The sequence below is a fragment of the Ciona intestinalis genome, chromosome 8 (assembly GCF_000224145.3).
Source record: "Ciona intestinalis chromosome 8, KH, whole genome shotgun sequence".
Taxonomy (NCBI): domain Eukaryota; kingdom Metazoa; phylum Chordata; class Ascidiacea; order Phlebobranchia; family Cionidae; genus Ciona; species Ciona intestinalis.
In genome coordinates this window covers 2,936,142-2,963,547 of record NC_020173.2, presented here as the reverse complement: position 1 = coordinate 2,963,547, position 27,406 = coordinate 2,936,142, and the positions used below count along the sequence as shown (strand labels likewise).

The 27,406-nt window shown below is 35.5% G+C and overlaps 5 protein-coding genes and 1 long non-coding RNA gene across 8 annotated transcripts; 2 read left to right on the top strand and 4 right to left on the bottom strand.

Moving 5' to 3' along the window:
* LOC100177432 (methionine aminopeptidase 2-like) lies at nucleotides 1–10,333 on the bottom strand. The gene is made up of 12 exons (XM_002126422.4): nucleotides 10,253–10,333; nucleotides 6,788–6,924; nucleotides 6,301–6,396; nucleotides 5,733–5,889; nucleotides 5,215–5,376; nucleotides 4,631–4,704; nucleotides 4,083–4,190; nucleotides 2,115–2,216; nucleotides 1,657–1,746; nucleotides 1,219–1,322; nucleotides 681–802; nucleotides 1–434 (listed from the first exon to the last, which is right to left on the bottom strand). The coding sequence occupies exons 2-12, from the start codon at nucleotides 6,915–6,917 to the stop codon at nucleotides 182–184; spliced, it is 1,398 nt and encodes a 465-aa protein (XP_002126458.1). The 5' UTR covers nucleotides 6,918–6,924; nucleotides 10,253–10,333; the 3' UTR covers nucleotides 1–181.
* LOC100186097 (pleckstrin-2) lies at nucleotides 9,167–14,331 on the top strand. 2 transcript variants are annotated; one of them, XM_002126628.3, is made up of 9 exons: nucleotides 9,167–9,274; nucleotides 9,651–9,827; nucleotides 10,480–10,605; nucleotides 10,888–11,059; nucleotides 12,223–12,377; nucleotides 12,566–12,678; nucleotides 13,064–13,148; nucleotides 13,276–13,435; nucleotides 13,790–14,331. In XM_002126628.3, the coding sequence occupies exons 1-9, from the start codon at nucleotides 9,227–9,229 to the stop codon at nucleotides 13,942–13,944; spliced, it is 1,191 nt and encodes a 396-aa protein (XP_002126664.1). In that variant the 5' UTR covers nucleotides 9,167–9,226; the 3' UTR covers nucleotides 13,945–14,331. The 2 variants fall into 2 exon arrangements, with proteins under 2 accessions (XP_002126664.1, XP_026691242.1); XM_026835441.1 differs by having other exon boundaries at nucleotides 10,885–11,059.
* LOC100175106 (dentin sialophosphoprotein-like) lies at nucleotides 14,272–18,497 on the bottom strand. Its single transcript, XM_002126792.4, has 4 exons — nucleotides 18,235–18,497; nucleotides 17,724–17,864; nucleotides 14,955–17,384; nucleotides 14,272–14,506 (listed from the first exon to the last, which is right to left on the bottom strand). Exons 1-4 carry the CDS (start codon nucleotides 18,463–18,465, stop codon nucleotides 14,456–14,458), a joined length of 2,853 nt encoding a protein of 950 aa, XP_002126828.1. The 5' UTR covers nucleotides 18,466–18,497; the 3' UTR covers nucleotides 14,272–14,455.
* Nucleotides 18,484–22,893, bottom strand: LOC100185292. Of its 2 annotated transcripts, none has more exons than XM_002126844.4 (7): nucleotides 22,805–22,893; nucleotides 21,763–21,898; nucleotides 21,265–21,385; nucleotides 20,708–20,812; nucleotides 20,347–20,452; nucleotides 19,918–20,045; nucleotides 18,484–19,309 (listed from the first exon to the last, which is right to left on the bottom strand). In XM_002126844.4, exons 3-7 carry the CDS (start codon nucleotides 21,379–21,381, stop codon nucleotides 19,178–19,180), a joined length of 588 nt encoding a protein of 195 aa, XP_002126880.1. In that variant the 5' UTR covers nucleotides 21,382–21,385; nucleotides 21,763–21,898; nucleotides 22,805–22,893; the 3' UTR covers nucleotides 18,484–19,177. The 2 variants fall into 2 exon arrangements, with proteins under 2 accessions (XP_002126880.1, XP_026691255.1); XM_026835454.1 differs by having other exon boundaries at nucleotides 21,782–21,898.
* Nucleotides 22,422–27,406, top strand: LOC100183740 (carboxypeptidase B-like). The gene is made up of 13 exons (XM_002126887.4): nucleotides 22,422–22,517; nucleotides 22,818–22,893; nucleotides 23,080–23,180; nucleotides 23,415–23,538; nucleotides 23,884–23,985; nucleotides 24,373–24,471; nucleotides 24,660–24,752; nucleotides 25,073–25,160; nucleotides 25,447–25,508; nucleotides 25,788–25,925; nucleotides 26,501–26,585; nucleotides 26,817–26,928; nucleotides 27,265–27,406. The coding sequence occupies exons 1-13, from the start codon at nucleotides 22,453–22,455 to the stop codon at nucleotides 27,344–27,346; spliced, it is 1,227 nt and encodes a 408-aa protein (XP_002126923.1). The 5' UTR covers nucleotides 22,422–22,452; the 3' UTR covers nucleotides 27,347–27,406.
* On the bottom strand, nucleotides 24,655–25,919 carry LOC113474424. Its single transcript, XR_003396088.1, has 3 exons — nucleotides 25,771–25,919; nucleotides 25,154–25,214; nucleotides 24,655–24,742 (listed from the first exon to the last, which is right to left on the bottom strand). It is a non-coding gene; the product is annotated as an uncharacterized LOC113474424 (long non-coding RNA).

Sequence of the window (27,406 nt, the reverse complement as noted above, 5' to 3'; positions counted from 1 at the left end):
TACCCAAATCAACATTTTATTTTCAGTTGTCGCAATTGAAACTTTAAAGCAGGTTGTCAATAAAAAATAAAAGTCCCAGCCTACACTGCAACTTAGCGTACATTACAAATTAAACGGTGGTTTATACACTGATGATTTGGAGTCTCAAACCCATGCTACAACCTCAAAACAAGCCATTCCTTCAATAATCATCCCCTCTGCTCACAACCTCTTTACAGTTTGGTCTCATAAGAATTGTATGTTCAAACTGAGCAGTATAACAACCCTTAATATCGCATAATGGTGGATAAGCATCCACAACACCAGAATCGCAAAGATTTTTTAACGCCATCAGATACTTTGTTTCGCCAATGCGGTCAATCCAACGTCTACAGAATGCAAGCGTTCCAAAGTTTTCGTTAATCACATGAAGAAGCCGTTTTGCTCTCGGTAACCTAGGACAAAATCAAATTTTAAGTTTTTTCGTAACTTACTTAACCTCCTGTGGTGGGGCAACGACAGTCGTTATAACACTGGTGTTTTGTTTTAAACACCTATTGCCTGCTTATCAGTTACCACACATGTAACTTTGCGGAGTTGCGGGTGAAGATTTTTTTTTCTGTTGCATAGCTGACAATTAGTTTTAGACAAACCATAAAGACCACTGGATTGGACGTAACTGTGTGGATGAATATTATTACCTGAGAGGCACGTGTTGGTTGGCCAGATCAAAGTTCTTCATGTAATGTGAGCAATCCATATCATCATGTACATACCCCTTACCGGTGCTACCAAATGTTTCAATGGCAAATACCTCACCTTCCTGTATTAAAGATATGATTACATTCCTATGCAATAATTAAAGCTGGAAAACTATAAGAGGATTTTAATGGTCATGACCAAAAACAGAAATCTTAATATCCCCAATGCACTATTGAATGTTTATCAGTACAGTACCGTAATCGACATAATGTTAACCAGCTAAGGAACTTAAAGGTTGTAATCATACAACTAACTTGCCAAGAGTTGAAATGATACAAATGCAACAACACAGTAATGTTCTTTCTGTTTTGCAGGATATTATTACAAATTGAAATTCCCTCTAAAGGAAACAGGCATTTTTTGGTCAACGCAGCAGATATGGTTACCTAACCAGCCTCTAATTGGGATAGTTTTTACAATAAACATATACCAAATTTATGTATTAGGAGCTTTATACAACACAACGACACCACCTACCTCCATTCTAGTTTGATCGCCACCTTTAACAATAGGAACAGTCTTCCCAGCATGGATTCTATATTGACCAATAGAATGACCACTCAAGTTCCTGATCGGACGTACTGTAAAATAAACAAGGATCAGAATTTATGGTATATGTATACACTTGTTTTGTTAAACAATACATTATACATTTTAGTTTAAGTTGTTTGTAATCATTATTCTGATAAGTGTACTCAAATAAGAAGGCACCATGGCACAGTTGTTAAGACTAATAACCAGAAGATACTGGGTTCGAAGCTTGATTATATTACTATAATACATATCTATTCTATATGGGTGAGGTTCCCTGTTAGAATCTGGGTCTAATATTGGCCCATTACGCCATAAAATATAGATTTCATTTTAAACAATACAGTTAAAATAAAGTTAATAAATCATCAGAATTCATTGTACCTTGATAAGTTTTGCCATCAATTTCAACTTCATAGGATTCCATTGTTTCTTGAATCGCGGCACCAACATCACATAAACGAACATCTATGCCTATATAGAGATCATATATAATAAATCTAGGCAATTGGTATTACAACCAAAAGCTTATTATCGTGTAATACGTTCTATATATTCAGTAAGCCTGAGGCGTGTAGTTTAGCAGAAGTGCACATTAACATTTCCGAATATTAAGAAAGCTATCCAAGCTACATTTGGGCAATGCCTATGAAAAATAGAGTTGTCCACTAAGCGATGATGTTGCTTAGAGGACAACTATAATACAATATTACCACATTTTAAAACCAACCTTAAAACTTTCCAAATGTTTGAAAAAAATTATGCCACATAACTTGTGTATACAGTAAAACCTGGTTGCATTTTCTGCAGACTTTAAATGTGTCACGAGCTGCCACACTTACCAGCGTTCTTAATCCCAGTATTCGTTGCATCTTTTACGGCTTCTAACAATCGATCGTATTTTGGATTAAAACTCACCGTGAATGCGCAATCAATAATACGACCTGCGTGAAGTATAATTCGTGAAAACAACAGACTATGTTAATGTACAAGCGCCACTAACATGTCCCAATTTAGAATTACCAATAAATCGTATGCTTACTGCTAAGCACTTATGGTGCCTGTCTTAAAATTTGTAAATAGCCGTCAGTAATAGACTTATATTACAAAAGCAGTTGCTTCACCAAGGCTACTCTACAGCCTAATAACTGGTAATGCCCTCAGAATAACTACAAAATGTTACATCAACATTAGTGCTTTCCACTTTTTGTACTGGCCCATATATTATACACAAATTAATAGCTTTAACATTTCATTCTACCTTTAATGTTATGTTACAATAACTGTCAAATGACCACAGTAGCAAAGCAAGTAATTATACCAAAATGATGTCAGACTTTTAACTGAAGGGTTGGGAAGTACTGTATTACAACATAATACTCCTTACGGCAATAACTTTATATAGACACAACACACAAGTATTAGGACCAGACTATTAAAAATGCAGGGTGGCAGGCAGGATTGTAAAAATACCCCTTTTTCAGTGATAATGTCACCGTCCGGATCGTCGAAAAACGTCCGGATTTTTTTAGTAGAAATAAATCCTATTTATATTAAAATCAACTTTCTTACGTTCGGCCGACAATATACTCTTTGGTTTCTTTGTTCCGTAATTATTGACGATATAAACGTGCGCTCTATTTTAACCGCATCGGTTACATTGCGAGAACACGGCGAATAGCTAAAATGACGAAACGGTTCGTGCAAACATTAAAAAATGCATTTTTCTAACACCTACTATACAAATTTTGTCACAAATCATGTCACATGGAACCTTTATGTGGTGAATTTAAAATGATATTACATTTATTAAAACGACGTATCTAAATCGGTAGAAACAACTGAAAAGTTTTACGCACATTCATCGTGGATTAAAAATGTAACGATGATTACGTCATAATGCCTTTGATAAATCCCGACATATTTTAAGCCAGCAACCAAGAATAGTTTAAACTTTAATAACTGCAGGTATATTGCGTTTATGTGAATTTTAATTGGTGCAAATATAAGAGCGAGGAGCGACGCTCAGTAAATTGGAACCAAAGTAAATTGTAATATATTATTACAAAGTATCTTCCCGGCCGAGCTTGGACAGAAGCCAAAAAACATCTTTGTCGGCACCGCACGAGAACCAGAGTTTCATTACGTCATTTTTCACGAGAATAAATTCACAACGATTGCCTCGCTTGTTATGTGTTAAATTGTATGCTACCGCATGCGTCTTCCTTTATTTCCTACACCGGCGCAGAGCGTAAAAATGTGACGCTCATACTGTCATACATGATGTTTCGATCTCCTGGTTGGTTAGAAGTGGGCACATTCCTCCCGATTGTTACGTAATGAAACGTCATAGTTAATAGTTATGTTGCAATAAGATGTAACAATTAAGCGCACAATGACCAAATTGCAGCACGGCAATGTTTGTTACTCGATCGTTTCGTTACCTGATAATTACGAACACATGACGAACATAAAACTTTAGATCGCAGCTTTAATAATCGTTTCTATGCAGTGATGGTTAGTAATACGCTTTATAACAAGATTTGGTAGCTTGGGTGACAGACGCACGTAAAACATAATACGTCCGGATTTTCAATAAAATTAAACGATCACCGTCCGGATTTACAACTTTTACAATCCTGGTGGCAGGAATAGTTACTCGTATTCCTGCGAAACAAATCTAATCTTTGATTGTAAATTGTAATGTTTACTGACTAATGCAGTGCAGAAATCCCAGAACAGGTCTACTTTGCCACTCTTGCTTTGGAAACTATGCACAAGTATAATAACAACAACAAGTTCCAACTTACCATTAATATGCGTCCCAAAGTCAATCTTACAAACATCATCGTAACTTAAAACAGTTTTGTCTCCAGCATTTGGTGTGTAATGAGCAGCACAGTTGTTCAATGAACATCCTGTATGAAATACATCAATTGGTAATATGATTCTATTCTATTGAAAAGATTAATATTTGCACAACAAGAAAATGATAACATAACAACGAAGACAAAAAGAAACATTTATTGCCTATTTTTACATTTAAAATTAGTGGGATTTTAAGACTATAATGAACACCAATGTTCTGGAAAATATTTGAATTTAAATCAATTGTGTGAAAAGCACAAGCTACTTCCTGTATTACTATCACATAATATATGTGAAATGTGAACATAATCAACTATATACTAATATACACAGTAGCAGAAATTTTGGGGGTAAGTTAGGGCAACAGTTTCCACAAAATCAATAAATTTCCAACATAAATTATAAAAGCAAAAGTAGTGAAATTAGTTTCACAACCAATAATTTTGTATTTGTCGGTCACCGCATTTAAACTGAAATGTTCAGGACAAACCTGTAGGGAAAGCTAAGCCAGCTTCTAGTTTATTCTCATTGATCAAATTTCTTGATGCTTGCTCCAACCTTTCACTGAGGGATGTATTCAGTTAAATTGAAGTTACAATGCCTACTGGTAGGCTAATTAAGGCAACTCATAAAGTGATACAATTTACTATAGTATTATACAAATTTGAAATGGATCTTATTCCATAAAGTAATAAACACCAGTACACCACTCAACTAAACATAAAAAAATAACACAAAAAAAAACAAAAAATGCTGAAACATAAAAAATCAAATTTTAAAAAGATCTTATTTAGCAAATAAACCATAGTCTAGTCAAAATAGCATAAACCAGCATTTTTCCATCTCTAGCCAACTTCACAGCAGTAACCCCACAACTACAAAAAAAAATTTAACGGACCTAAACAGAACTTGTGATTATATTTTAAAAACAGCCTATTATAAAAACAGAAGTTGGTGTATTGAGCTAAATCTGGCCTGAATACCATGTCTTCGAGCAAGAACAGATATAGAAAAGTGCAACTCCACAATTCCGAAAAAAATATTTAAACAATTTATTTTTATATTAAATCTCACCAGATTTCAATCATGCTCAACCCCGGTTTAATAAACTCCTGTACATGATGTCGGACTTGTCTGTGAGTTTCAGCGGCTTGACGGAAGTCATTCCACATTTCTTCATATGAAGTATTCATTGCTTTCTTCTCTTCAGAAGTCGTTCTCCATGCAGCACTTCGACTGTGGTGGAATAATAAAAACTTTAGGCAACTGTTGAATTACCTCACAACTTACAGTTGCGAAACTTAAATCAATGCAGACTGAATGAATGTAAAGATAAACATGTTTTGGCGTAAAGGCTTAAACTGAAATCTACATATAAATGTAAATATGATAGACAGAAGGATTTAATTTATACCAAAAAATAGCAGTGTGACACTTTTAGTACTAAGTAAATTTAAAGTGTGCAGACCTACCTTAGAATTTTCTACACTGAATTAATAAGTAAACATTACACCGATAAGTATTTTTTTCATAGGAATTAACAAAATATAAAATATATCTATGTTCCTATAATAAACATACCAATAACTTACCCATCTTTATCAGCAGGGTATTCGCATTCCTCACCAACTGGGAAAGGTTTGTTTACAAACAACTCTGATACAGGCACAGTTGGTGGGTTTGTTTGTTGTTTCGCGGTTTTCTTCTTACGTCGACGTCTTTTCTTTCCCTCAGTCTGTTCACCTTCTCCTAAAAATCAGAAAAAAACATATTTAGATATGTTGTTGTTTTTTATGTTAAATTGATTCAATGAATGATATACATAGGCAGCCTGGGACTTAAAAGCATGGAGTAGTAATAGGTAAAACTGACCTAAATCCCAGGTCTTTGACAAGGACCTCACTCATATAGAATACAATGCATTTATGCTACAATCTATACAGGTCACCAGTGGTAATCAAAGCCATTCAACACACACATTTCAGCAAATACTAGGTTTATACTGTGGCCAGTGAAATAAAAATCAAAATTTTTGGAGGCAAACAGCCTTTTACATCAACAAAGACATGTTTATATTTTTATTGAGATTTTTTTTATTTAGGTATTATTTTTGCTGCCTTTTTTCCCACTCCCTTGATAAACATTAGGAAACATAATCACCATTAACAGCAGCTTCTCCATCTTCCTTCACCTCTTCCCCTTGCTCTTCAGCATCTTCCTTCTCTCCTGCATCTCCAACATCCACTTCGGCTGATCCTAGAGATTATAGTTGGAATAGAAAAACAAATATATTAAATTGACACTAGTGAAGAATCCTCCAGTAACATTACAAATGAGCGGAGTGTGCCTATGGTGGGTCCAAACTAACGTTTAGATGACATGTACTGAGGTACTTCAGAAACACTGCAGCACATTGTGCATCCTTTGAAAACTGCGGCACATTGTGCATTCTTCGAAAAACTGTGGCATACTACACACACTGGCAGTTTAGAGGTACCGTTAAATAATATCAATTCGGCTAATCCTGATTTAGGAAAAGTTTAAATTATAAAAAATGCAGCAAAGATCCATGTACAAAGAAGATTAAAAGTGTTGTTTTAAATTATTACTTCTCATGCACTTTGTTTCCCACTGCATGAATATTCACCTGGCTTCTTTTTCTTCTTCTTTTTTTTCTTTTTCTTTTTAACTTCTTGTGATTCGTTATCTATAGTTTCATCTATTGACTTGAGTTCAATTTCATTTTCAGCCTCTCCATTTTCAACAACAGCCGACATATTAACGCTGTTGATTAAATTTGAGGGTTTTTAACGATATATGAGCATGACACTTTTGTGACCATTGAAAAGATACATTTAGTGTAGGAGTGATAAAACGCATAAGGTAATAGTGACTACGATATACCTATTACGCCCTTTGATTTTTACATGGGTCTATTTATACGGTGGCTACATACTACATAGATTTAAAAATAATAGTAGTTAAGAATTTTAACAGTTAGTAGTTAAGTATTTTAACAATGAGAAGTAAAACAATCGTTCAATTTCCCATATAAGCATTTTAGCCTTTTCCAAAAACAAAAATTCTGAAAAACATGCACAAAAACAATTTTGCAACACGATGCAGATCTCACGTGACTTTTTATCTATGTAATTTGTATACCAAGTTGCCATAGTAAACGGGGCAAATGGGCCCCAAAACCCACAATGGACAGAGTTTTATAAAGAATATCAACAAAGTTTTGTTGACGTTTAAGATATTTGTAATAATGTCCGTTTACGTATAGATGATACTTGTAAATGCTGTAGATAAAATATTGCTATAAATCAGAGTCCGTATATGAAATATTCTGCCGTGCATAACCTCGTATGTGGTAAAAACGCATGAGTTCTGTGTAGTTTTGTTAAAAAGTAAAAGGAACATATCTTATTTGGTACTATACAAGCAAACCACACAGACGTTCTATCGGAAACACCCACGCCACTGAGCTTGAGCCATCCGTGGTATAGGACTTTCTGGCGTAGCCAACTGACCGGGAGTCATTATATGCAAAGGAAATTGCACAAGAGTGTAATATCTTAACCAAATTAACGTTGAGTAACGGGCCTGCATATATACATCATTGAATATATTTGTTTATACAGCGTTTGTATTTTCGGACCACCAAAACAAGACTATAATATGAAACCGTAAACAGCAAAGGGCCTAATTTTAATGTTGTTGTTTTTTGACACACTTAAGGAAAAACATTGAGTTTCAGTCCTATGTAGGCCGGATCTGTCATATTGATGACACATATATGAGTTGCGCCACTTTAGCAGGGACAACATAGTGCTATGTCATATCGTATACAGGGATATGTATTATATATGAGCCGTGCTTTGTGTATGCCATTTGCGTGACGCGGCTGATCTATACGCAGCAATCTAATAGAAGGCTTATAATCAGCCATACTATGGAAAACAAGAGCAGTTTAAAGATGGATAAAAACACAGATTTTCTAGTCAGTTTTAATACAACTAGAATAGCACTGTTTAACCTCTGACATTTTTTAACCGAAACGTTTTAAATGAAAATCATATCATATGGGTTGTCATGTGTGTTTCTTGTTTGTATTGAAGTATATGTACATGTGTAAGGTGTTCAACGCTGTGCCGTGAATAGAAGCGTTACAGCGCAATCAATTAAGCATGTAACAATGAACGGATGAAAGCGTCACGTAAAAGTATATATTGGTGTCATAGCCCTATACAGTAGCCTATGACGTGTTCGGGAAGCAACACTATATAGAAACAATGAGCCACTCAGTTAGTTCAGAAGGTAAACCTATTGCAGACTGAGGGAGTACAGCAGGTACCTAATTAGAAATCGTGAGAATGAGAGCATTGGTTTATATCAGCTTATACTATGTATAATATAGTAGGGTGGGGGAAGATGGGACACCTTTTCATTCTATTTTCTCGTCCTATTTATTAGTAAACAAAGAAAATTCAAAGAATTATGAAACCGTATCTTCACGACTCCCATAGGCCATTGTTGATTGTTTAAAACACAATCAGGATATTTAGATATTCTGTGCTAAAGGTGTCCCATCTTCCCGCATCCTACTATATGTGTAAATTTAAGACTATTGCTTTCATTTACACTAAAGTTATAATTTCCGAAATAAATAAAAAATTTAAGTAATATGGCATTTACATAAGACGCGTGTAATCTATATTCAGATTATGATGTCTAGATTTAAAAGCGTCATCGGCATTTCTGAACTGCCATGGCGTATTACACGACAAAAGTGTATACTTATAAATATCAAACACTATGTAATGACACTTGACCTTAGATTAACACTGGTTTTTAAAAAGTTTTATAAGGTTTGATAGTGCTGTTCAGAACCATATAAAAATATACAAGCCCTTAATATAAAAAATGAGCCCCCTAAGGATTATATAGCGCCCAGCAGTAGCACAGCAAAAGTTTAATTGCGTTTTAGTAACCATGTGTCTTTAAAATAAAAACATTTTTTTACAGGTTAACAAAAAATCGTTAAGTTTGGCGTAGTTCCTAAGTTTGTAATTTATAATCAAAAATGTCGAAAAATGGTCAGCTTTTTATGGAAGGGTTCCTAACAAAACGGGTAAGTTTAATTAAAAGCTGCAATATTTTCCCTAGTAAATTAAAAAAACGGTTATTTGACGATTATGTTAGTTTACCACTTGATAAACGATTTTATATATAGTAGGTTGGGGTATATAGGATGGTTCTTAACTGTTTTGTTCTCTTTTAATTGGTCCCATTTGGTATAAACAAAGAAAATTTAATATTTTTTAACCGTATCACACGTTATTCGTTAAAAAAAGGATTAGGAAATATGAAATATTCATATTTCTAGGGAATATTTTCAGTTTTATTATGTTGAGTATACCTGAGGTCTTATTCGACGTTAATTCGATCTAATAGAAAAATGTTTATATGTAAATGTTATTTTAATGGCAATACAACTTTGTTCACAGGGACACGTAAGACATAACTGGAAGACAAGGTGGTTCAAGTTATCTGACAACTCACTGCGTTATTATAAGAATCAGAAACACACCGTTCCCCACGGAAGGATAGCGCTCGAAAACTCAACGCTTGCCAAAAAGAATGTGTTGGTGGATGGTTCTACTTCGGAAGAATTAAAACGAGAGGTAATTAAAGATTAAGGTATTAAGATGTGTTGAATGGGAAATATGTGTAAGGCAGTGAGCTTGGGGTTTATGAATACTTCCTGTTTAGCCTATCTGATGTACAAGAGGAGAACCCTGTTTTAACTCGACAGTGAGCATGGGCTGTATGAATACAGTATATATGTTTCGTTTATAAGAACACACCAATGTTATAACTCGCCTAGACTCATTTTAACGATAATATACGAAGAGACGACATGACTGCGTGATACAAAATCATATAATTGAATAAAAACATAATATTCACGTATTGTGACATCATTCGAAAAACTGTATGTCTCGACAATTGCTTTGAAAAATCCCGTCTTTAAATTTTATAAAACAAACCTTTAGGATTGAAACCTTCAATTTTCGGTTGTAAATTTACGTCATTACAATTTACACACCTCACGACTAAGCCATACGAAGCCTGACTCAATGCAAATGCTTTGTAGACTACCTCTGTTCGGTTCAACAGCCACGCTTTAACTGTTGCTCTTTCCCATACCTTTTATCTATATCATATTTAACGACTGTCGATTTGCTGTTGATTCCTTTTGCTTTTTTTTAACACTATGACTTTGCTACCATATTCAAAGAGATAAAAAACAATTATATGTTATATTATGTACAGCACGTATTCAAAGTAACTACAGCAACTGGAGTAGAATATCCAATGCAAGCCCCTACCAAGGTAGAGTTTGACATATGGACTGACGTCATACAAAACGTCATCAACCGACTTTCGTCTGGCGGCAAGGTAAGTAGGTAACCGTGTTAATACGTCATAACGACGTCAGCTGAATTTTTTTAGCGCGATTAACGAGACAGGATTAGGTTACGTCATATTCGCGAAAACGGTTCGCATTTAATGACGTCACAAACTATTACTACGTCATTGGTATGGATACTGAAAATAAGTTGCCATGTTGTGGTGTTTTTGAGGTATTATTACGTTAAAATTAAAGTATAAATCATAAGCATGACAGAGGACAATCCGTAAACAACATCTGGACAAACTAATTCCACAACTCATTAGCAGGAATCTGGAAGTCTGCTAGCTCCGCTAAACCGAAACGAACTTCTGCCCGAACCAACTTCGGAAATCCGAAAACACGCGAAAACTTTGGTAAGCCTTGGTAACATGGCGGATGGTGGAGTGGAAAAAGAAGCTCGTATGATTGATGGGGTCATGCATACTGATGGATTCTCAGGTTGGTATGTTGGACTAAAAGCGTTTATTTTAGTTTAACTAAACATAATCTTAGTTGTAATTCTAATCGGATAATAAGAAGGGTAAAGGTGGCTGTACACAGTGTCCGGCGTGCGAATTCGCATGCAAAGTCGTATGCAAACCCGTGTCTAATTCCGCATGCGGCAGCGAAACCCGGACAAAACAGACGAAACGGACGAATTCCGGATACTGTGTATACAGCCACCTTAAGATGGGTACCATGAAAAAGCACATAATATCCCATATTGCCTAAAGCGGGTTAATTTAAACTTTACATTAGTTCCGTTTATTATTATTTGCAATGTACCAAGTTGTCGAGTATATTAAGCAATTTAAAATTAAATGCCGCTACCCATTTTTAAGGGACACGCACGCCAAATTTATACACGAGGATCGCATATTCTTTTGATGTTCGTTTATTTTGGGCGTAACATCCAAAGAAAGCTATTTCCAATTTAACCGTTTATTGCGTTTCAATTTTTAACTTGGAGTTATAATTACATTTACACATGTATTGCTTTATTAGGAAACATTAAATTATATTTAAAACAGTAACGTGCGTGGCGTCATCAAACCTCGTTTATATAGTTTGAATAAATTGTTTGAAAAATCGAAATACTGCCGGTTTCGGATTTAGTCGTCACGTATTTAATTAATTTGGGATATTTTAGGCATTATACAATCGTTGTTTTGTATATGATTGCGTATAGCGCTTATGAAATAGAGAGTTTTTGCATTCGATTTCGTTTTTAACAAAGGGCGATTCTCATTAAAGTAGAAGTTAGTCTCAGTATTTAAATACGTTCCAGTTTGGCAACATTCAGCTAAACATTTGCAACCAGTGCGTTTAAAATGTATTTCTTATGTTACTTTGCAATCATTTTTTAAATCAAGTTCCAAGAAAAACGGTAAAAGATGCGAAAAACAGCAATAAATTCTGTTAGCGATTTGAAAGGGGACCATGAGCCAACTCTGGTTCTCAAGTCCCCTGGCGTATCTCGCCGTAGGATCTTACCCATATACAGTTTTGAGTGTTTGGGTAAAATGGGCCAACTTCTAAATCCCATGACCTTAGCTTATAAATCTCTAAAGGACTTTCCATACATAACCACCGGGTTAAAACTAAGATTTATTTCCATACAGGCCTGGGACTACAACAGTGGATGTGGACCAATATGGGTTTAACTGGTAGCGAAGCAGAAGTGACAGTTTCAGGGTTACTTCGGGTCGGTTTGCTCCAATGCTTAACACCGGACGTCACTTCCCTACCTTTTACCGACCTTCATTACTACGAGCTGGTTGGTTGAATTTATCACGTGTTTTTTTTGCGATTGTTACATAACAATTGGGTATTGTGGCGTAGAAAGTTTACTGCGTGGTAAACAGGCATTATAGTTGCACGGGACAAAACACCCGTGTTATAATGACTGACGTTTCCCCGCCACGCGAGGATAAATAAATTACATTCATTTAATTGTTCTTTCAGTTAACTGATGAGTCATCGTTAAAAAGTATGTCGAGCACTTATTTGAGCTCTGTGAGGTCACAAAGCAGAGACGATTTATCTATAAAGTCACCAGTACCCACAGATAAAATCAGGTATATGAAATTTCACTTATAAAATAATTCTACACAGTGGTTACGACGGTTTCTGGATATAGTAAGCATGATTTTTATATATAGTAGCTGTCGTTTTCCATTTCCCCGTATTTACGTTACTCAGCGATTATAGCACTGTGGGGGGGAGGTGGGACACCGTTCGCACCTAATACTCATTTTTCCGGATCATGGTTTAAACAATTAACGATATTTATTAGAGTCACGGTGCTACGAATATAATTTTGTAAATCTTCTTTGTTTACGACCAAATGGGACGAGAAAATAGAATAAAACGGTGTCCCATCCTCCCCCACCCTACAACTATATATATATTTTTCGTTTCCATGCACCTTAATAAACAATAAAGTTTATGTTTTATACGCAGCACTTTAAAACACAAGGACTCTACAAACTTGCCAAAAGATTTACCACCAGGGCGGATATTAAAACGTGGGATCCTGTTTAAAAGGGTAAGAAAAAAATTAAATAACTTTTTTTAAACAAAAGTCCAATTAAAAATATGTGAAAACAAATCGTCCGTGTTAAATTTAAACGTTTTCTTAATGTAGTTAGTTTTATAACATTGGTATGTTTAAGGGACATTTTGTGCCGTCTTGGAAGTGTCGTTGTTTTGTTTTACAAGATTCGGGTACTTTGTCTTATTTTGATCCATCAAAAAAGAATCGAAAGATTTTAAACACATTGGTCCTTCGTGGCGCAACAGTGTTTCCCGTTGCAAAAATCGCAGCGGAAGTTGGTAAGTAAATACACTATAAAGTATTGCAAATGTGCATCATTTAAATTATAAATCTCGTTTCTGTATTAAAACCTACTGTCTATCATTTTAATCAGCGTAGAGCTGTGTAGACGGTATTGTCAAATTGCCGAATTAATGTGTAGACTGTATATAAACAGTTTTGGTCTTTTGTATTACCCTCATGGGTGGGAACTGTCACGTCTATATAACCCTATGCCTTTTAATACTATTGCCTGGAACTTAAACTGGTTCAAATCAATTCTGTTTACTGCGGCACAAGGAACAGATTGTCTGTAAAAACGTAACATTTAGATTTTAAACCAAAGTAAAGTTTTAAAACCTTACCTTATCCAGCATTAAAAATGGCGAACCCACCCGATCACCTCTTCTGTGTTAAAGTCGCCTCAGGTTCTCTTTATCTTATCATCGCTACCAGTGATTCCGAACGCGATGATTGGATCAGAGCGATCAAGCCATTATGCCACAGAAGCAACAATAATCAATCGTGATTGTGAAACACTGGGTTTCCAATGTTAGGATACGTTATTCTTTTTAACGTTACGACGTAACTAATGATTTCACTATTTGACGTAATCGACCACGTCACTTAACTGATGACGTCACTATGTGTGGTTTAATGGAGGACTTTACTAAGAGTCGGGAAATATGGTGCAATAAACAAAATATGACCAACCGTAAGAATGACGTCACACATTTAATGACGCAATTCGTTACGTCATCTGGCAAAATTTGATATTGTTGTAACTGTGTTACCTTTGAAAACATGTTGCAAGAAAATGAAATGTAAAATAAGTTGTAAAATTACATGTTAAATATGTATGCGTCTTTTATGTAATTTGCAACAACATAAAATACACTCTTCTTTTGGTTTGAAACTGTAATGTAATATGCAACACATTGGCACCAACTAATTATAGCAGCACTTCAACATTGGCAGTGATAACGTATAGCAGATGGAACACAGAGTTTAAGGTAAAATTAAATTGAGTTAAAAGCCTGTCATGGAGGAGGTGCAGGGTTTAAAAGAGGGGTTCGTTTTAACCATTTGCCCTGAAAAAAAAAGAGTTACAACTTAGAATTTAAAGAGTTAACTTATATATAGTAGGGTGGGGTAGGCGGGACACCTTTCGCACATAATATCCAAATTTTCCAATCGTGTTTTAAACAATTAACAGCGATCCATGGGAGATGTGAAGATATGGTATACAATTTTCTAAAAGTTCTTTAGTTTACTACCAAATGGGACGAGAAAATATAATAAAAAGGTGTCCCATCTTACCCCAACCTGTGGCGTGGGCATAGGAGTGACAACCATGAATAAGTCACTGAAGTTTCCACTCACTAAAAGTCAATGACCAAACCAACCAAAAGTAATGTATGCTTATCCATACAATGCAAAAGCTTCAACAGCCCGACTGTGAACATGAAATTGGCAACCATGGATAAGTAACTTTAATTCCTAAACCCACAACAACAACATAATAAATAGAATACTCACGTTATAAATTTCAAAACATGAAGATCCTTTTAAAGCATCACATACGAACTTGTTCAATGTGGAAGTTCTTGTTGAGTTTGAATAATACGGCTTCAACTGCTCCTTCAAATCATTTGCAAGTTTTTTGAAACACTTCGGCTGCGTCAATATTTGTGGAATTAAAAGAAGTTCTTTTCGTTTCTCCAATTTGTTTACATAACCTTTTAATGATATGTCCGAGTGTAAATATGTGTTCGATAAGTACTGTTCAAAATGTTTCCGACATTGATGTCGCAAGCCACGCATCGATGATGTGTTTGGAAACATTCTGTCCTGGGAAGGGGTTTGAACTGTAGGGGAAGCTTTTGATATTTTAGATGAAATTTTTGGTGTCTTTTTGTTCGGATTTGACCTTTTAGTAGGTACTACTTCAACTCGAAGTCTTTTGTTTGGAATGTTTTCATTATTTCCCCGCTTCTGCTTGTTTGGACTTTGATTCTCGCTTTGCAGAGGGGCGGAGATATTGAAGCAAGTTCTCTGAACCTCGGGAGCTCCAAAATGCCTCACAGGATGTGAGGGCTCCGAAATACATCTAGATCTATAACTTGGAGACCTCCAGTGGTATTGATCATATGCTTGTCCATGATTGGAATACCTTTGGTTATCTCTTTCCGATAGCGAATACCGTTTTTCGCGCCCGTTTGTAATCTGTTTTGTTTGCTCAGGTCGACTGGGTTTTAAATCTTCAGGATTTACATTTTCAACCTTTTTATTAGTAGAATTTTTCTTTTGATTTTTTTGTCTCACACGCTTCCTTGTTGTTTTTTTAACTGGTGATTTTTTGTGATTGCTATTTTTTTCAGTACTTGAATCATGGCCTTGTATTAGAGCGGAATCTTTAACAACTGTCCCATTCTCCCCACCATTTGATTTGTCCCCGTTCCTGTCAAAAAAAAAATGTTGAGGTGAACTCGGATTTTGTTCCTCGGCATTCATGCGTTGGTGTTTCGTTTGTTCTTTGACATTCTTTTTCATCTTTACTCCATTATCCATTTGTTTAAACTTTGTCTTTTGATATGTATTTGGCATCATGGTTTCCATGTAGGTGAATTGTTTTGAAGCTTCATTTATGTTATTATTTAGAGTATCTTTTTCAGTTTTAAACTTTCCTTCAGGTTTTTTACGCTTAGTTGTACTTGTTGGATCCATAGATGTACTAGGCCTATTCTCTGCATTAATTTCAACTTTGCCGTCATCCGTTTTACACTCATTTCTATTTTCACTTGTTTCTGTCTTTTCCATTAAAATTTTATCCTGTAAAGCCTTAGCAGCAATATTGTTTAAAAAGTCATAAGATCTAGGATCACTGTTGTTTTTTATGTCTTCTTCTTTGAACATTTGTAAACTTAGCAGATAAGCCCCTAGACTGCCCTCAGCAAAGCCATATTTGTTCCCAATTACATTCGATTGACCAGGAGAACTGAGAGCAGATGCACGCGCTGCTTCTCTAGAAACAAACGCACGTTGGTTCGTTTTTTTCAAACTTTCTGTTTGTTCTTCTGTCTCAGGTAAAGAATTTTTAATAACGTTAAGCTCGGCAGGTTTTGGTATTCCGCTATGTGTTGGGTTTGATGTAACTGGGTTAGGGTTTGGTTTCTTTTTACTAGGTGGCTTTTGCAGCAAAGAGCTCGATGGATTTTGTTCTAAAGAGTCACTATTTAATGGGAAAAATTGTTCAGTAACTTGTTCTGGATTTGGAAGGTTAACAGAATCTGTAACAGTTGAATTACTTCTGGTATTAGGTTTATTACGAATTTGTTCTTGGGGTTTTTCTTTGCTTGGAGAGAAAACTTTATCGAATGTTTTGGCAAAAGTTGAAGCAGGTTTCCTGGAAATTTTTGGAGACTTATTGGTGGCTGATTGTTGGGGTTTAGTGACTGAAGCTGATGCTGTAGTTTTACGAAGATGTATTGGGTGTTGCATGCGGCAAGGATCTGGTTTTGGCGATGGTTTTACATCAGGAACATAAGGTTTAGTGCTCGATTTCTCAGATTCTGAGGAAGATTCTTCGGAACTTGAATCTGATTCGTCAGAAGAACTGGAATCACTTGATTCGGAAGATGAATCGGAAGGTATGATGACTTGCGGCACAGTGGGGGGTGGCGTTTTCGAGGTAGAGGCGATGGTTAAGTTAATCTGGGGAGGGTCTGGTCTGATTGGGGTGGATTGTATGGGGGGCTGTGGGGGGTGTTTTGATGATTGATGGGTATTTAATGCTGTCCTTGCGGATGGGGATTTAACTGACCTACCATTCTGTGCTGGTTGTCTAGTTGGTGTTGTAACGATTGGTGTTACTGGTGCGTTATTGCTGGTTGATGGTCTATTTTCAGTCGAGGTCGATGGTTGTGGGTTGTGTTGACTTTCAGTGTCAGAACAAGCATTCGTTAACCCCTGTGGCGGAAAGATATTCATTAGTGAATATACTTTGTAATAATAGGGTAAAACCACAGGTTTCTGAACTGTGTTTGGTCGACATGTAAGAGATGACAATAATGAGATTGTTAAGACTGAAATGATTTTCTAACAATAAGGGTGGTAGGAGTGTGTAGGTATAGAAGTCAAAGAAAACAGTGTCTACTGTAGTGGCATCAACATGGACATTTTAGCTTTACTTGGCAAATGAACACCAACTGTTCAAGTGTGTTTTTCAATATGGAAAAAACTGCAGTCTACAACTAAAAGAAAGAACTAGATAGTTTACACCAAGGTGAAACAAAAAGTCTAACTTACATAAAGTCCTATAGCTAAGCTCTTCTTTGTGACATGGAAGCTGTTGCCTTTCAATAAAGGAGTTTTCGTCAAAATGTCTTTAACAACTTGACTACTTGCATAATAATAAACATTGTTGCTGACTCGCACTGTTACAGTGACCTGCAGATTAGTAGTACACGTCAGCATCACCAGTGAGAGACTTACATTAGAATGAGGTACAAAGTTGTAATAATTCTGCTGGGCAGTTTCTGTATGTTTATTAAAAACCTATGTAAATATTTTATCTACAAGAAAATAAAGCAAATTTAGGGGAAAAAAATGTTAATTACAACTTAGCGCATCAAATTGTGAATTTTTGTACTTAATATTTAGAATTTTATATTGAATATATAAATAGATGATTTTTACTTGTGTATCATTTACTAGTCTTGCCAGTGGTAGTTTTTTTGGGACTTAAATTTCACATCTTTGACAAGGACATCACGTCACCCATATAAAACATAAATTAAAGAACCTCTTTCCTACTTACAATAGCACCTGTTGCATGTTCAAGCTCCAATGCTTTTGACATCAAAGTCCTTTTTCTAGAACTGAAGACTCTCTCCCAATCGGAGATGGACCGTATGTCCTTTAACATTCTACTCTTCTTCTTTTTCTTCCTGCCTTCTAAATCTGGTTGTTGATTCGTATCAACCTTCCCAACAGTAGGGGTGCTCCTCTCAAAGAGACGAGGAAATGTATTCTTAGTTTGTCGTACCATTTTTTCCCTAACCTTACATTCTATATGCAGAAACAAGAACTTGGCATAAAATTTGGGCTTAATAGGTCTCTTGGGGCTATTTAAAATTGAGTTAAATAAACAGATATATAAATCTTAAATTTGAGTTAAAAATACAATGCATATTTCAATATTCAATGTTAAAACAGTTGCAATTATATTTAAACAAGAGATTAAATTGGTTTAGATAAAATCGGCACAAAGTAATAAATGCAAAACTAAAGTAATTTGGGCTTAAAATTTAAATACAAAATAGGAAAACTACAATCTATTAACAACTATAATAAACAAAGCAACTTTAAATACTTATAATTCTAGTCTTCTAGATAATATTAATAATAATATATATTGAACTAAAAAGGTAAAATGTACAAATAGGACAATATGGGGTTATTATAAAGGCAACAGTAAGGTTAGTATATAAATATATAACTTAAAATATGACTTGACTTAAAAATGATAGGACTTAAAAATATATAAATATATATGAAATTACACGGAAGACAATAGAAATTAAAAACAAATTAATCTTAAGTTTTGAAAGCAAGAAAATCTAAAATAATTCTCACAGTGTAATAACTGCATAGGTCTCAAGGTTTGGATTGGTAATGCAGTTACCAGTTCGTTACATTAATTTAATGGCTTACACTTTACAAAGCCATCGTTATTAACATATGGAAATTAATTTCAAGAACTATTCTGGTATTTCTAAATCCTGAGGAATAATATTAAACTGAAGCATGGCTGACATTTCTTCAAATGGGATTTGTTTCGCGAATTCAATGAACTCTTCTTCATCTATAACTCCTTGGTGTTTATAATCAACCTGAGATGAAGTAAGGCTTAAACTAAAAGATTATATTTTACAAAGGTGAGGTCTTGCAGTGCAACAGGCCATAAGACCAGAGTTTTGGGCCAGATAAGATTTGACCATTACCCGTATACTACTACATAAATGAATGTTACTTACATTATCCTCACATGGCTGGAAAACGAGGGTCATTAAAGTGGGGTTTGTGTTTCATTTACCTCGTGCCAGTTTACAAGTTACCAAGTATGTTACTTTGTGGGTGATTATGTTTCGGGAGAATTTATGTGTGGCTGGTAAATTGGACAACTCATTAGTGACCACTGGGTTGGAGCAATTGCTGTTAGGTGTGTCTACCCAGGACACATATGTCCACTTAGTAGACGCAACGAGCATTTAACCCATTACGTCTAGGTTAGAATAAGGTGCGCTAACCACTTAACCAGCTGTGCTTTGGCGCCGGACAGATACTTTAAATCATTGAATAAAATCAGAGTTTTCTTAACCGAGACCATATACACCTTAAAGTATGGCATCTACAATTACAACATGCATTTTAACAATCTTATCCTAAATTTACGAAAAATGACAAAACATAACAAAACTTGTCGAACAGCCCCACTCACTTTTTCTATAAAAGTTTCAACCAAATTCTTTAGATTTTCAGGAGATTCTTCTGGATATAGGAGCGCAATTATCCTTTGTAAAACTTCACCATCTAGTGGTTGGTTGTGATTTATTAATCCGTAGATCACTGGTGATATAAAAATATTCAATAAATGTTTTTTAATTTTTACCAAAACAGAATAAAATTAATCAAGTGTTTTATAAAAAATAAACTGGTTTTGTAAAATTACTATTTTACAAATTTAAATTAGGTTAATTGTTACCAGTTTAATAAAAAGTGTTTAAACTTTAAAAACAGAAACCGGACTACCTTTACCTAAATAGAGTGTTAGTAACAATAGTAGAGCAACGAACAAAAGAAACAAGAACAAAACATTCAAATAAAACAATCTTGCTATCTTGGATGTATTCACTTACATAAGACTTACCTTTTAACTTTAATATTTCATCAGCTTGATTAAACCATTTACAAACTTTTAGATAAACTTGAAATGTTAGAATTCCTTTGTTTGACCAAGGCAGTTGTCTCAAAGTCTGTTATAAAGTTAACATTACTTTATGTGCATGTATATATCTATATAGTTATAAAGGTGCATGAAATGAGCAAAAAACAAAGACTTTACAAAGTAACAAAACACTTTTTGAATGAATGAAGGTTATTGAATAAATGTAACTTGTTTTGTTCTCATGAAGCCAAAAAAACAACAGTCGTTATAAGACGACAAACGCGCATGTTCTGTTTCGTACACTATGTTTTTATTATGAATTATACAATGTATTAAACTAAACCTGCTGAATGAATTTATCATTTGATTTCCATATCTGACTTTCAACGGTTAGAACTCCTTTCTTATTTGCACCAAGAACCTGAAACCTTCTCCAGCAGCGTTGTACCTAGGGTATATATTTTATAAGACATACGTTAACGTTAGACTATTTAACTGTTTTGCTTATCCTACTGTAGGGATATAATAAATGAATGAAAAATGTAACTTACTTTATCCTCGCGTGGCCGGAAAACGAGGAATGTAACTATAAGTGACTGTTATCCTTGTAAGGCAGGACAAAACCAGTCAATATAATAACATGGCGTTCTTTTTCATACGACTTGAACCCGCATACCAAATACAGGGATTAGAGTAGGCCTATACAATAACTAATATTACCAACTGTTTATATACTGCATATTGGTGACTTAAAACGTATTAATTTCAAATAAAAACTGTAAAAAAAAGTTTTGCAATAACAAATATAGATGTGTTCGTGTGTATAACAATGCAATGGCACAGAACTAGCTTTAAATCATAATTATAAGCACGTGGTTTATACCGCAACTTTCAACTTACCTCAGAAAAAGGCATTTCACAAACTTCAGCATGCTTAAAAAGCCACTTTGGGTTATTTGGCTTTATTTTAACAGTCTGGCTATCTTCTACGCCAAACAAACTTGCATATGCGCCCATACCACTGCAGATAATAAACAAAATAGGCAAGATTTGCAACGATTTGCAAAAACTCAGTAAATACCAATTCTTTGAAATGGGACATGCTGGAATTTTTGGTTGGGCACGTAAGTAATCGTATTTATATATGTATTTGTATTCTCCAGAGTCCAGACTACAAACTCCGATCTAGTCCGATCAGAGCCACAGAAAGGTGCTTATACGACTCTAATCCGATCCAGCAAAAGTCTTATATTTGCTTATGTAATCGTAAATGTACAATTTGATTAATACACTTTTGGCCACAATGAATACCATTTACTTTAAATTGGCAGTTAGAAATAAAGATTTGATTTGTGTTTATTTTAAACAGCAAAAAAAAATTATGTTTATGCAATGAACCTGAGAACCTAATCTTTACCCATTAGACTCCGGGTTTCAACACGTGTACCGACTCTGTTCAACATGCAGTGTCGATTGCGGTAAGCATAGCAAACATTGTGCATATGTCGCCTTCAGATTTGTACTCCCGTATTTCCTGCAATGTACAAAGAGCTAACATTGTCAATTTATCAATATGAAAGAATACCTGCCCACTAAGTCGTATATTCGTATATGCTACAAATGCCAATAAGGGCACGGGTATGACGAATTGCCGAATTAGTGCAGCCATCCTGGTGAAGAAGTAATGTATACTTGATTTAAACTTAAAAACTGTAATAATGCCTGCGGTATATTTTACGAACTAACAAAGGAATAAACCTCCCATTGACCAAAGACATGTTATATAATACATATATGGCTATTAATAAGCTATAGTTATAAGGTAAGAAAAGTGGCTTCACTAATGCCGCTGCATTTGCAGCGCTAACGTACGGTCAAAAAGTCAAGTCAACAGAACCAACATAAACTACTCGGGAAAATAACATCTGGTAGCCTGCTGGCATAATATTTACTACAAACTAATTCAGTCAGGCCAAATATAAACTTAGATACGTCGCAACACCTGTGGTTTCCCATAACACGATTAATAAAGTATAAATACCGTTCTCAACGGGCCACAGTTTCATTGCATAAAACCAATCCAGGAAAATGCAACTTCGTATCTTACTTTGTTTTATCGTTGCTACTGTGGCCGCAAGGCGCACCTACCACGGGTAAGTATTATTTAGCCAATGTGTATATACTACTGTGCGTATTGACTGTGTGTGTACTGCCGCAGACCGCAATACTGTAGCTCATAAATAGGGTGTGGGCAGTTTGCGGTGTAGTAGACGGCTGGAATTCAATGACCAACGCTTTCGGAACGCGTATTTTTCACCTAAAGACGAAGCCCAACCTAATTCTATAGGACGGTCCCCTGTAAAGCTTATATCTAAAGGATGTATCGACCATTTTACCCCAACCATACCATAAACTGTATAATCATGAATTGTAATCATACATCATTTCCACAGTGACCAAGTTCTTCGTATTACTCCAGTACGTGAAGACCAAATCACTACCATTGAACACCTTTCTACAATCTATGACGTAAGTATGACGTCAGTTCTTGCCTATGACGTAGATGGCGGTCTACGAAAAAAAAGCGTTAATAGGTTGCATGATAAAATAAATTAGCTGCCAAATCAGTAGAAAACCTATAAGGCTAAACCTCAATATCTCACAGCGAAAAGATAGAAAATATACCGCTAACGCAAGATTATCATTTCATAATAGTTGGACTTCTGGAGTGATGTCCGTGGCATGAACCGACCAATTGACATTCATGTTTCCGCCAAAGACATCACCGCTTTCAAAGTTGCTCTGACTAGGTTCAGGTAAGGGTGACAAAGATTCAACCTTAAATACGTCACGTTAACTCGATCCAGTATCATTAGAGTAAAGACAGTCCTTACAACACGGGTGTATTATATCATACATTTCATGCACACGTTACCAATATGCGAATTTTTTAGTGTTTGATTTTTTTTTAAAACAACGAAGATACTATAGCAGTAAGCCCATGACCACAATAGCCACACACCATAACGAAAACAATTCTTCACCTTCAGAGTTGACTACAGCATCTTTATTGAAGATCTCCAAGCTGCCGTAGAAGCCGAACGTGGACCACACCGTCCAACCAGCAGAGACCTTGCTTCATTCGACTACGAGGTCTACCACACATATGAAGAGGTAATGTCACAATTAGTTCTTTTGGTGCAGAAATATAAGAAAATTAAAAGATATATTGTTATTTACTAAAAAAAATAGTCATAATACACTAGTAGTGATGACTAGGTCATGCACATCAAATTTGTAAGAAATACAACTAAACTATTGGCAGCGTTGTTTCTTATACACGGTAAGATGGCCGCAAAGTTTAAAAAATAATCTTATTTTCTAAAACTGTGCCCGTTTTTGAGCTTACAGTTTTCTAGCTTGTTGGAATGTGCATACATTTGCTACACCTACGAGCATGCAGCATGCTACCTATATTTAGCTTAATTATCGGGTTACAATTTTTGAATTGCATTCCAGATCCAACAATGGATCGACGACTTCGCAACAGCTTACTCCAGCCTGGCAACAGCAGATGTTGTTGGTACTTCATTTGAAGGACGACAATTTAAAGCTCTAACGGTGAGATGGCCTAGCTTATAATAATGTGGGGTGAGACGAACACGGTTCGCAAATAATTTGTCCATATTTCCTGGGTTGTAATACTTTAAAACAAGATGACAGCCACAAAAACACGATTAGGAAAGACAATACCCCATATTTCGTAATAGTGTTTTTAAAAGTTAATTAACAACGTTTTTAGAGTCGCGAGGATATACGGTAGTATATTATTCTGTAAATATTTTTGTTAACCACTAAATCGGACGACAAACAAAGCAAATTAGAAGATGGACCATCTAACCCCAACCTAATGTATATAAACTGAAACAGTCTTTTAAATTGACATCGTTAGTTTTAGGTATAATTATCGCAGCACAAAATTAAATATCCATTTCAATTTCACTGTAGATCAGCAGTGGACCAGGAAAGCCAAAATTCGTGATTAACTGTGGAATCCACGCCAGAGAATGGGTTACTCCAGCTACTTGTATGTATTCAGCTCAATGGGTAAGCGCCTATGTACATCTTACTTGACAGTGAGCATGAGGGGTACCAATACACCATGTGTGTCTGGGATATAAGAGGACACCCATGTTGTAACTTGACAGTGATCATGTGGTTTATGATTGCACAACGTATGTCTAGCAACAAAAAATACTGCATTAAAACTTAACTGACCTGTACTTGTTTTACAGCTTGTCGACTCCCCACCAAGTGTGTTGCAAGATGTTGACTTCGTTTTCATCCCATCTTCCAACCCAGACGGTTACGCCTACACCTGGACAAATGTAAGTTCCCCTTTTCCTACAGCAGTAGGTATTTTTACAGAACTCCGCCCACAGCCTTTTTTGTTTAGAGGCCGATTTTTACAAAGTAATGATTAAAGTAACATGTGTAAACATGGTAAAATTGATGTTGGTGTTGTATTGGCGGATCAGCGTCATAGCGTCTCTAAAGGGCTCACAAACCATGAAAGGTTAAAAAATATACTGTGTCAGAAGCATTGTATATATTTTACGGACTTAAGGGGTGTGTAGAATGAAAAGTAAACCGTGGTATTGATGCATCTGCATTATGAACAATAATGTATAAAGTTTCAATAACTTAGGACCGTATGTGGAGAAAGACAAGAAGCACACACGGCGGGTTTTGCGTAGGTGTTGACCCCAACAGGAACTGGGATGCTAACCATTGCGGTGAGTTGTGATGTCCCATGTATTGTTTGGTATTGCTGGGTTAATTCAACGTCTCTAGTATAAAATGACATAAAATTAGAATAAAATGCCAGTTTTATACACCCATTAGTTCATTCTTTCATTCATTCATTCATTCATTCATTCATTCATTCATTCATTCATTCATTCATTCATTCATTCATTCATGCATTCAAATCACGTTCAGTACGAATTTAGGAGTCAAAATGTTGCTTTGACTTTCGTTACCAATAGTTTAAAGTTTTACTAATTCCTTACTTGAATGCAGGACCTGGCTCAAGTACCAGTCCATGCAGTGATACCTACTGTGGCCCAGCACCTTTCTCAGAGGTAGGGATATATTTGTAGAGTAAGTGTTATTTCGTAAGCGGACACGAGCATTAGGCTACTGCTGGGATAATGGGCTAATCCTGACCCTAAATCCTAGGTCTCATGACATGCAGACCCCACCCATATAAAATATAAAAAAAAAGGAACCGGGAACGAGGTGTATGAAACCGAACACCTGTATTATAACCAATGTCGTTGCTCTGCCATGCGAGAATAAATAAGACACGTTTAACAATAAATTCATGACTTTTATGTAACTTACACAATGTTACTTTGCAGCCATGTACTTTAGCCCAGAAGAACTTTGTTGAGGGTCTTACTGACGTCAAAATGTACGTTGATGTTCACTCATACAGTCAATTGTGGATGTTCCCATACGGTTACACCACCAGCAAACCAGCAAACTTCCTTACCATGGTAAGTAATATTACTTGTATACGCTAATGTTGGTTACTTGTATAGAACTGTGGTGTAAGAATGGACACCTTGAGCACATAATATTCATATCGTGTTTTAAATAATCAACAACAGTCTATGGGAGTCGTGAAAAAAAACGGCTTAATAGTTCTTTGAATGTTTTTTGTTTACTAACAAATGGGACAGGAAAATAGAATGAAAAGGTGTCCCATTTCCCCCCACTCTAATATATATAATAGCGTGATTGTTTAGTAACATTTTGGAGTAATGAACCAAATCTGGTTTGAATATCAAGTCCTCGACAAGGACATCAACTATAAAAATAAAAGTTGAAATTTGGTAGAAGAGGCTTGTCACCTAGTATGAACAACCTCCCTATACTTGTAATTTGTTTAAAAGTGCAATTTACAGGTACATGTAATTTAAAATCATATGTTTTTGTCAATACACGCAATACGAATTGAACTTCTAATAAAAACCGACACACAAGCGATTTTCTAAGATATTCGGAAAGGCTTGCCAGAACATTTTGAATTTAAGCCAGAGTCGATTAACTTAACTTACATTTTTTGCAGAACTCTATCGCACAAGACAGCGTTGCTGCAATCCAAGCAACACATGGTATGATTTACGAAGCTGGACAAATCTCCACAACTATCTGTAAGTTGTATTAAAATTAGTATTCTATGTAGTTAAATTAGAATTCTATCATACGGGAGACGGCGTTCCGGCAGTTACGAGACACTTTAAACCGAGATTTATTTTTTTAATAAATCTTCTTTAAATTTTTTTGCAATATTTTTTTATTTGAATCATTACATAATTTCGAATCTCTGGTATTAGATCTCTTAGGCGCGTAAAACTGCAACGTTATTTATTATATCCACATAGACGTCGCATCAGGCAGCACAGCTGACTATTTCTACGATGGTAGTGGAATCAAATGTACATTCGCTACAGAACTTCGTGATACTGGAAGATACGGCTTCGTTCTCCCAGAAAGGTAAACGATTTGTGAGCAAGGTAGACCAATACACATGTGTAATAAACTCGACAGCAAGCATGGGTTGTATGAATACACAATGTGTGTTTGGTGTATAAGAAGATACCGATGTTATAACTTGACAGTGAGCATGAGTTGTATAAATACACAACCTATGTCTGGTATAAAAAGGCAACCGCCATTTTATAACTTGACAGTGTGCATGAGACGTATAAGCCACACAAAGAAATATAATATCTTGATGACGTTTAATGTGAAAAGAGTGAAATAATATAAATACCAATATTAACAATAGTTTCATTTTGGTTCCCAATATAACCATACGCAATATTTTAGACTTATCAGGCCAACAGCCGAGGAAAGCTACCAGGCATTCTTGGTCATGGCTCAAGCTGTTGCCAGCGGACAGTGCAACTAAATATCACTGATAATGCAAAACGTAATGTAATTGGGAAAATAAAATAAATCAACTCATACA

Bases quoted from the DNA above. Each gene is read 5' to 3' on its own strand.
- LOC100177432 (XM_002126422.4), bottom strand. From the start codon at position 6,917: ATGTCGGCTGTTGTTGAAAATGGAGAGGCTGAAAATGAAATTGAACTC. The intron at 5,377-5,732 runs GTAAGTTATTGG...ATTCCACCACAG, and splicing joins TACCCTGCTGATAAAGATGG to TCGAAGTGCTGCATGGAGAA. The intron at 1,747-2,114 runs GTAAGTGTGGCA...ATCTCTATATAG, and splicing joins TACTGGGATTAAGAACGCTG to GCATAGATGTTCGTTTATGT.
- LOC100186097 (XM_026835441.1), top strand. From the start codon at position 9,227: ATGTCGAAAAATGGTCAGCTTTTTATGGAAGGGTTCCTAACAAAACGG. The intron at 10,606-10,884 runs GTAAGTAGGTAA...ACAACTCATTAG, and splicing joins GACTTTCGTCTGGCGGCAAG to CAGGAATCTGGAAGTCTGCT. The intron at 13,149-13,275 runs GTAAGAAAAAAA...GGTATGTTTAAG, and splicing joins GTGGGATCCTGTTTAAAAGG to GGACATTTTGTGCCGTCTTG.
- LOC100175106 (XM_002126792.4), bottom strand. From the start codon at position 18,465: ATGGTACGACAAACTAAGAATACATTTCCTCGTCTCTTTGAGAGGAGC. The intron at 17,865-18,234 runs GTAAGTAGGAAA...ACTAATCTGCAG, and splicing joins AACATGCAACAGGTGCTATT to GTCACTGTAACAGTGCGAGT. The intron at 14,507-14,954 runs GTGAGTATTCTA...TTTTTTTTTCAG, and splicing joins CATGTTTTGAAATTTATAAC to GGCAAATGGTTAAAACGAAC.
- LOC100185292 (XM_002126844.4), bottom strand. From the start codon at position 21,381: ATGGGCGCATATGCAAGTTTGTTTGGCGTAGAAGATAGCCAGACTGTT. The intron at 20,813-21,264 runs GTAAGTTGAAAG...TATATACCCTAG, and splicing joins GTGAAATGCCTTTTTCTGAG to GTACAACGCTGCTGGAGAAG. The intron at 20,453-20,707 runs GTTTAGTTTAAT...ACTTTATAACAG, and splicing joins ATGATAAATTCATTCAGCAG to ACTTTGAGACAACTGCCTTG.
- LOC100183740 (XM_002126887.4), top strand. From the start codon at position 22,453: ATGCAACTTCGTATCTTACTTTGTTTTATCGTTGCTACTGTGGCCGCA. The intron at 24,753-25,072 runs GTAAGTTCCCCT...TCAATAACTTAG, and splicing joins ACGCCTACACCTGGACAAAT to GACCGTATGTGGAGAAAGAC. The intron at 25,161-25,446 runs GTGAGTTGTGAT...ACTTGAATGCAG, and splicing joins CTGGGATGCTAACCATTGCG to GACCTGGCTCAAGTACCAGT.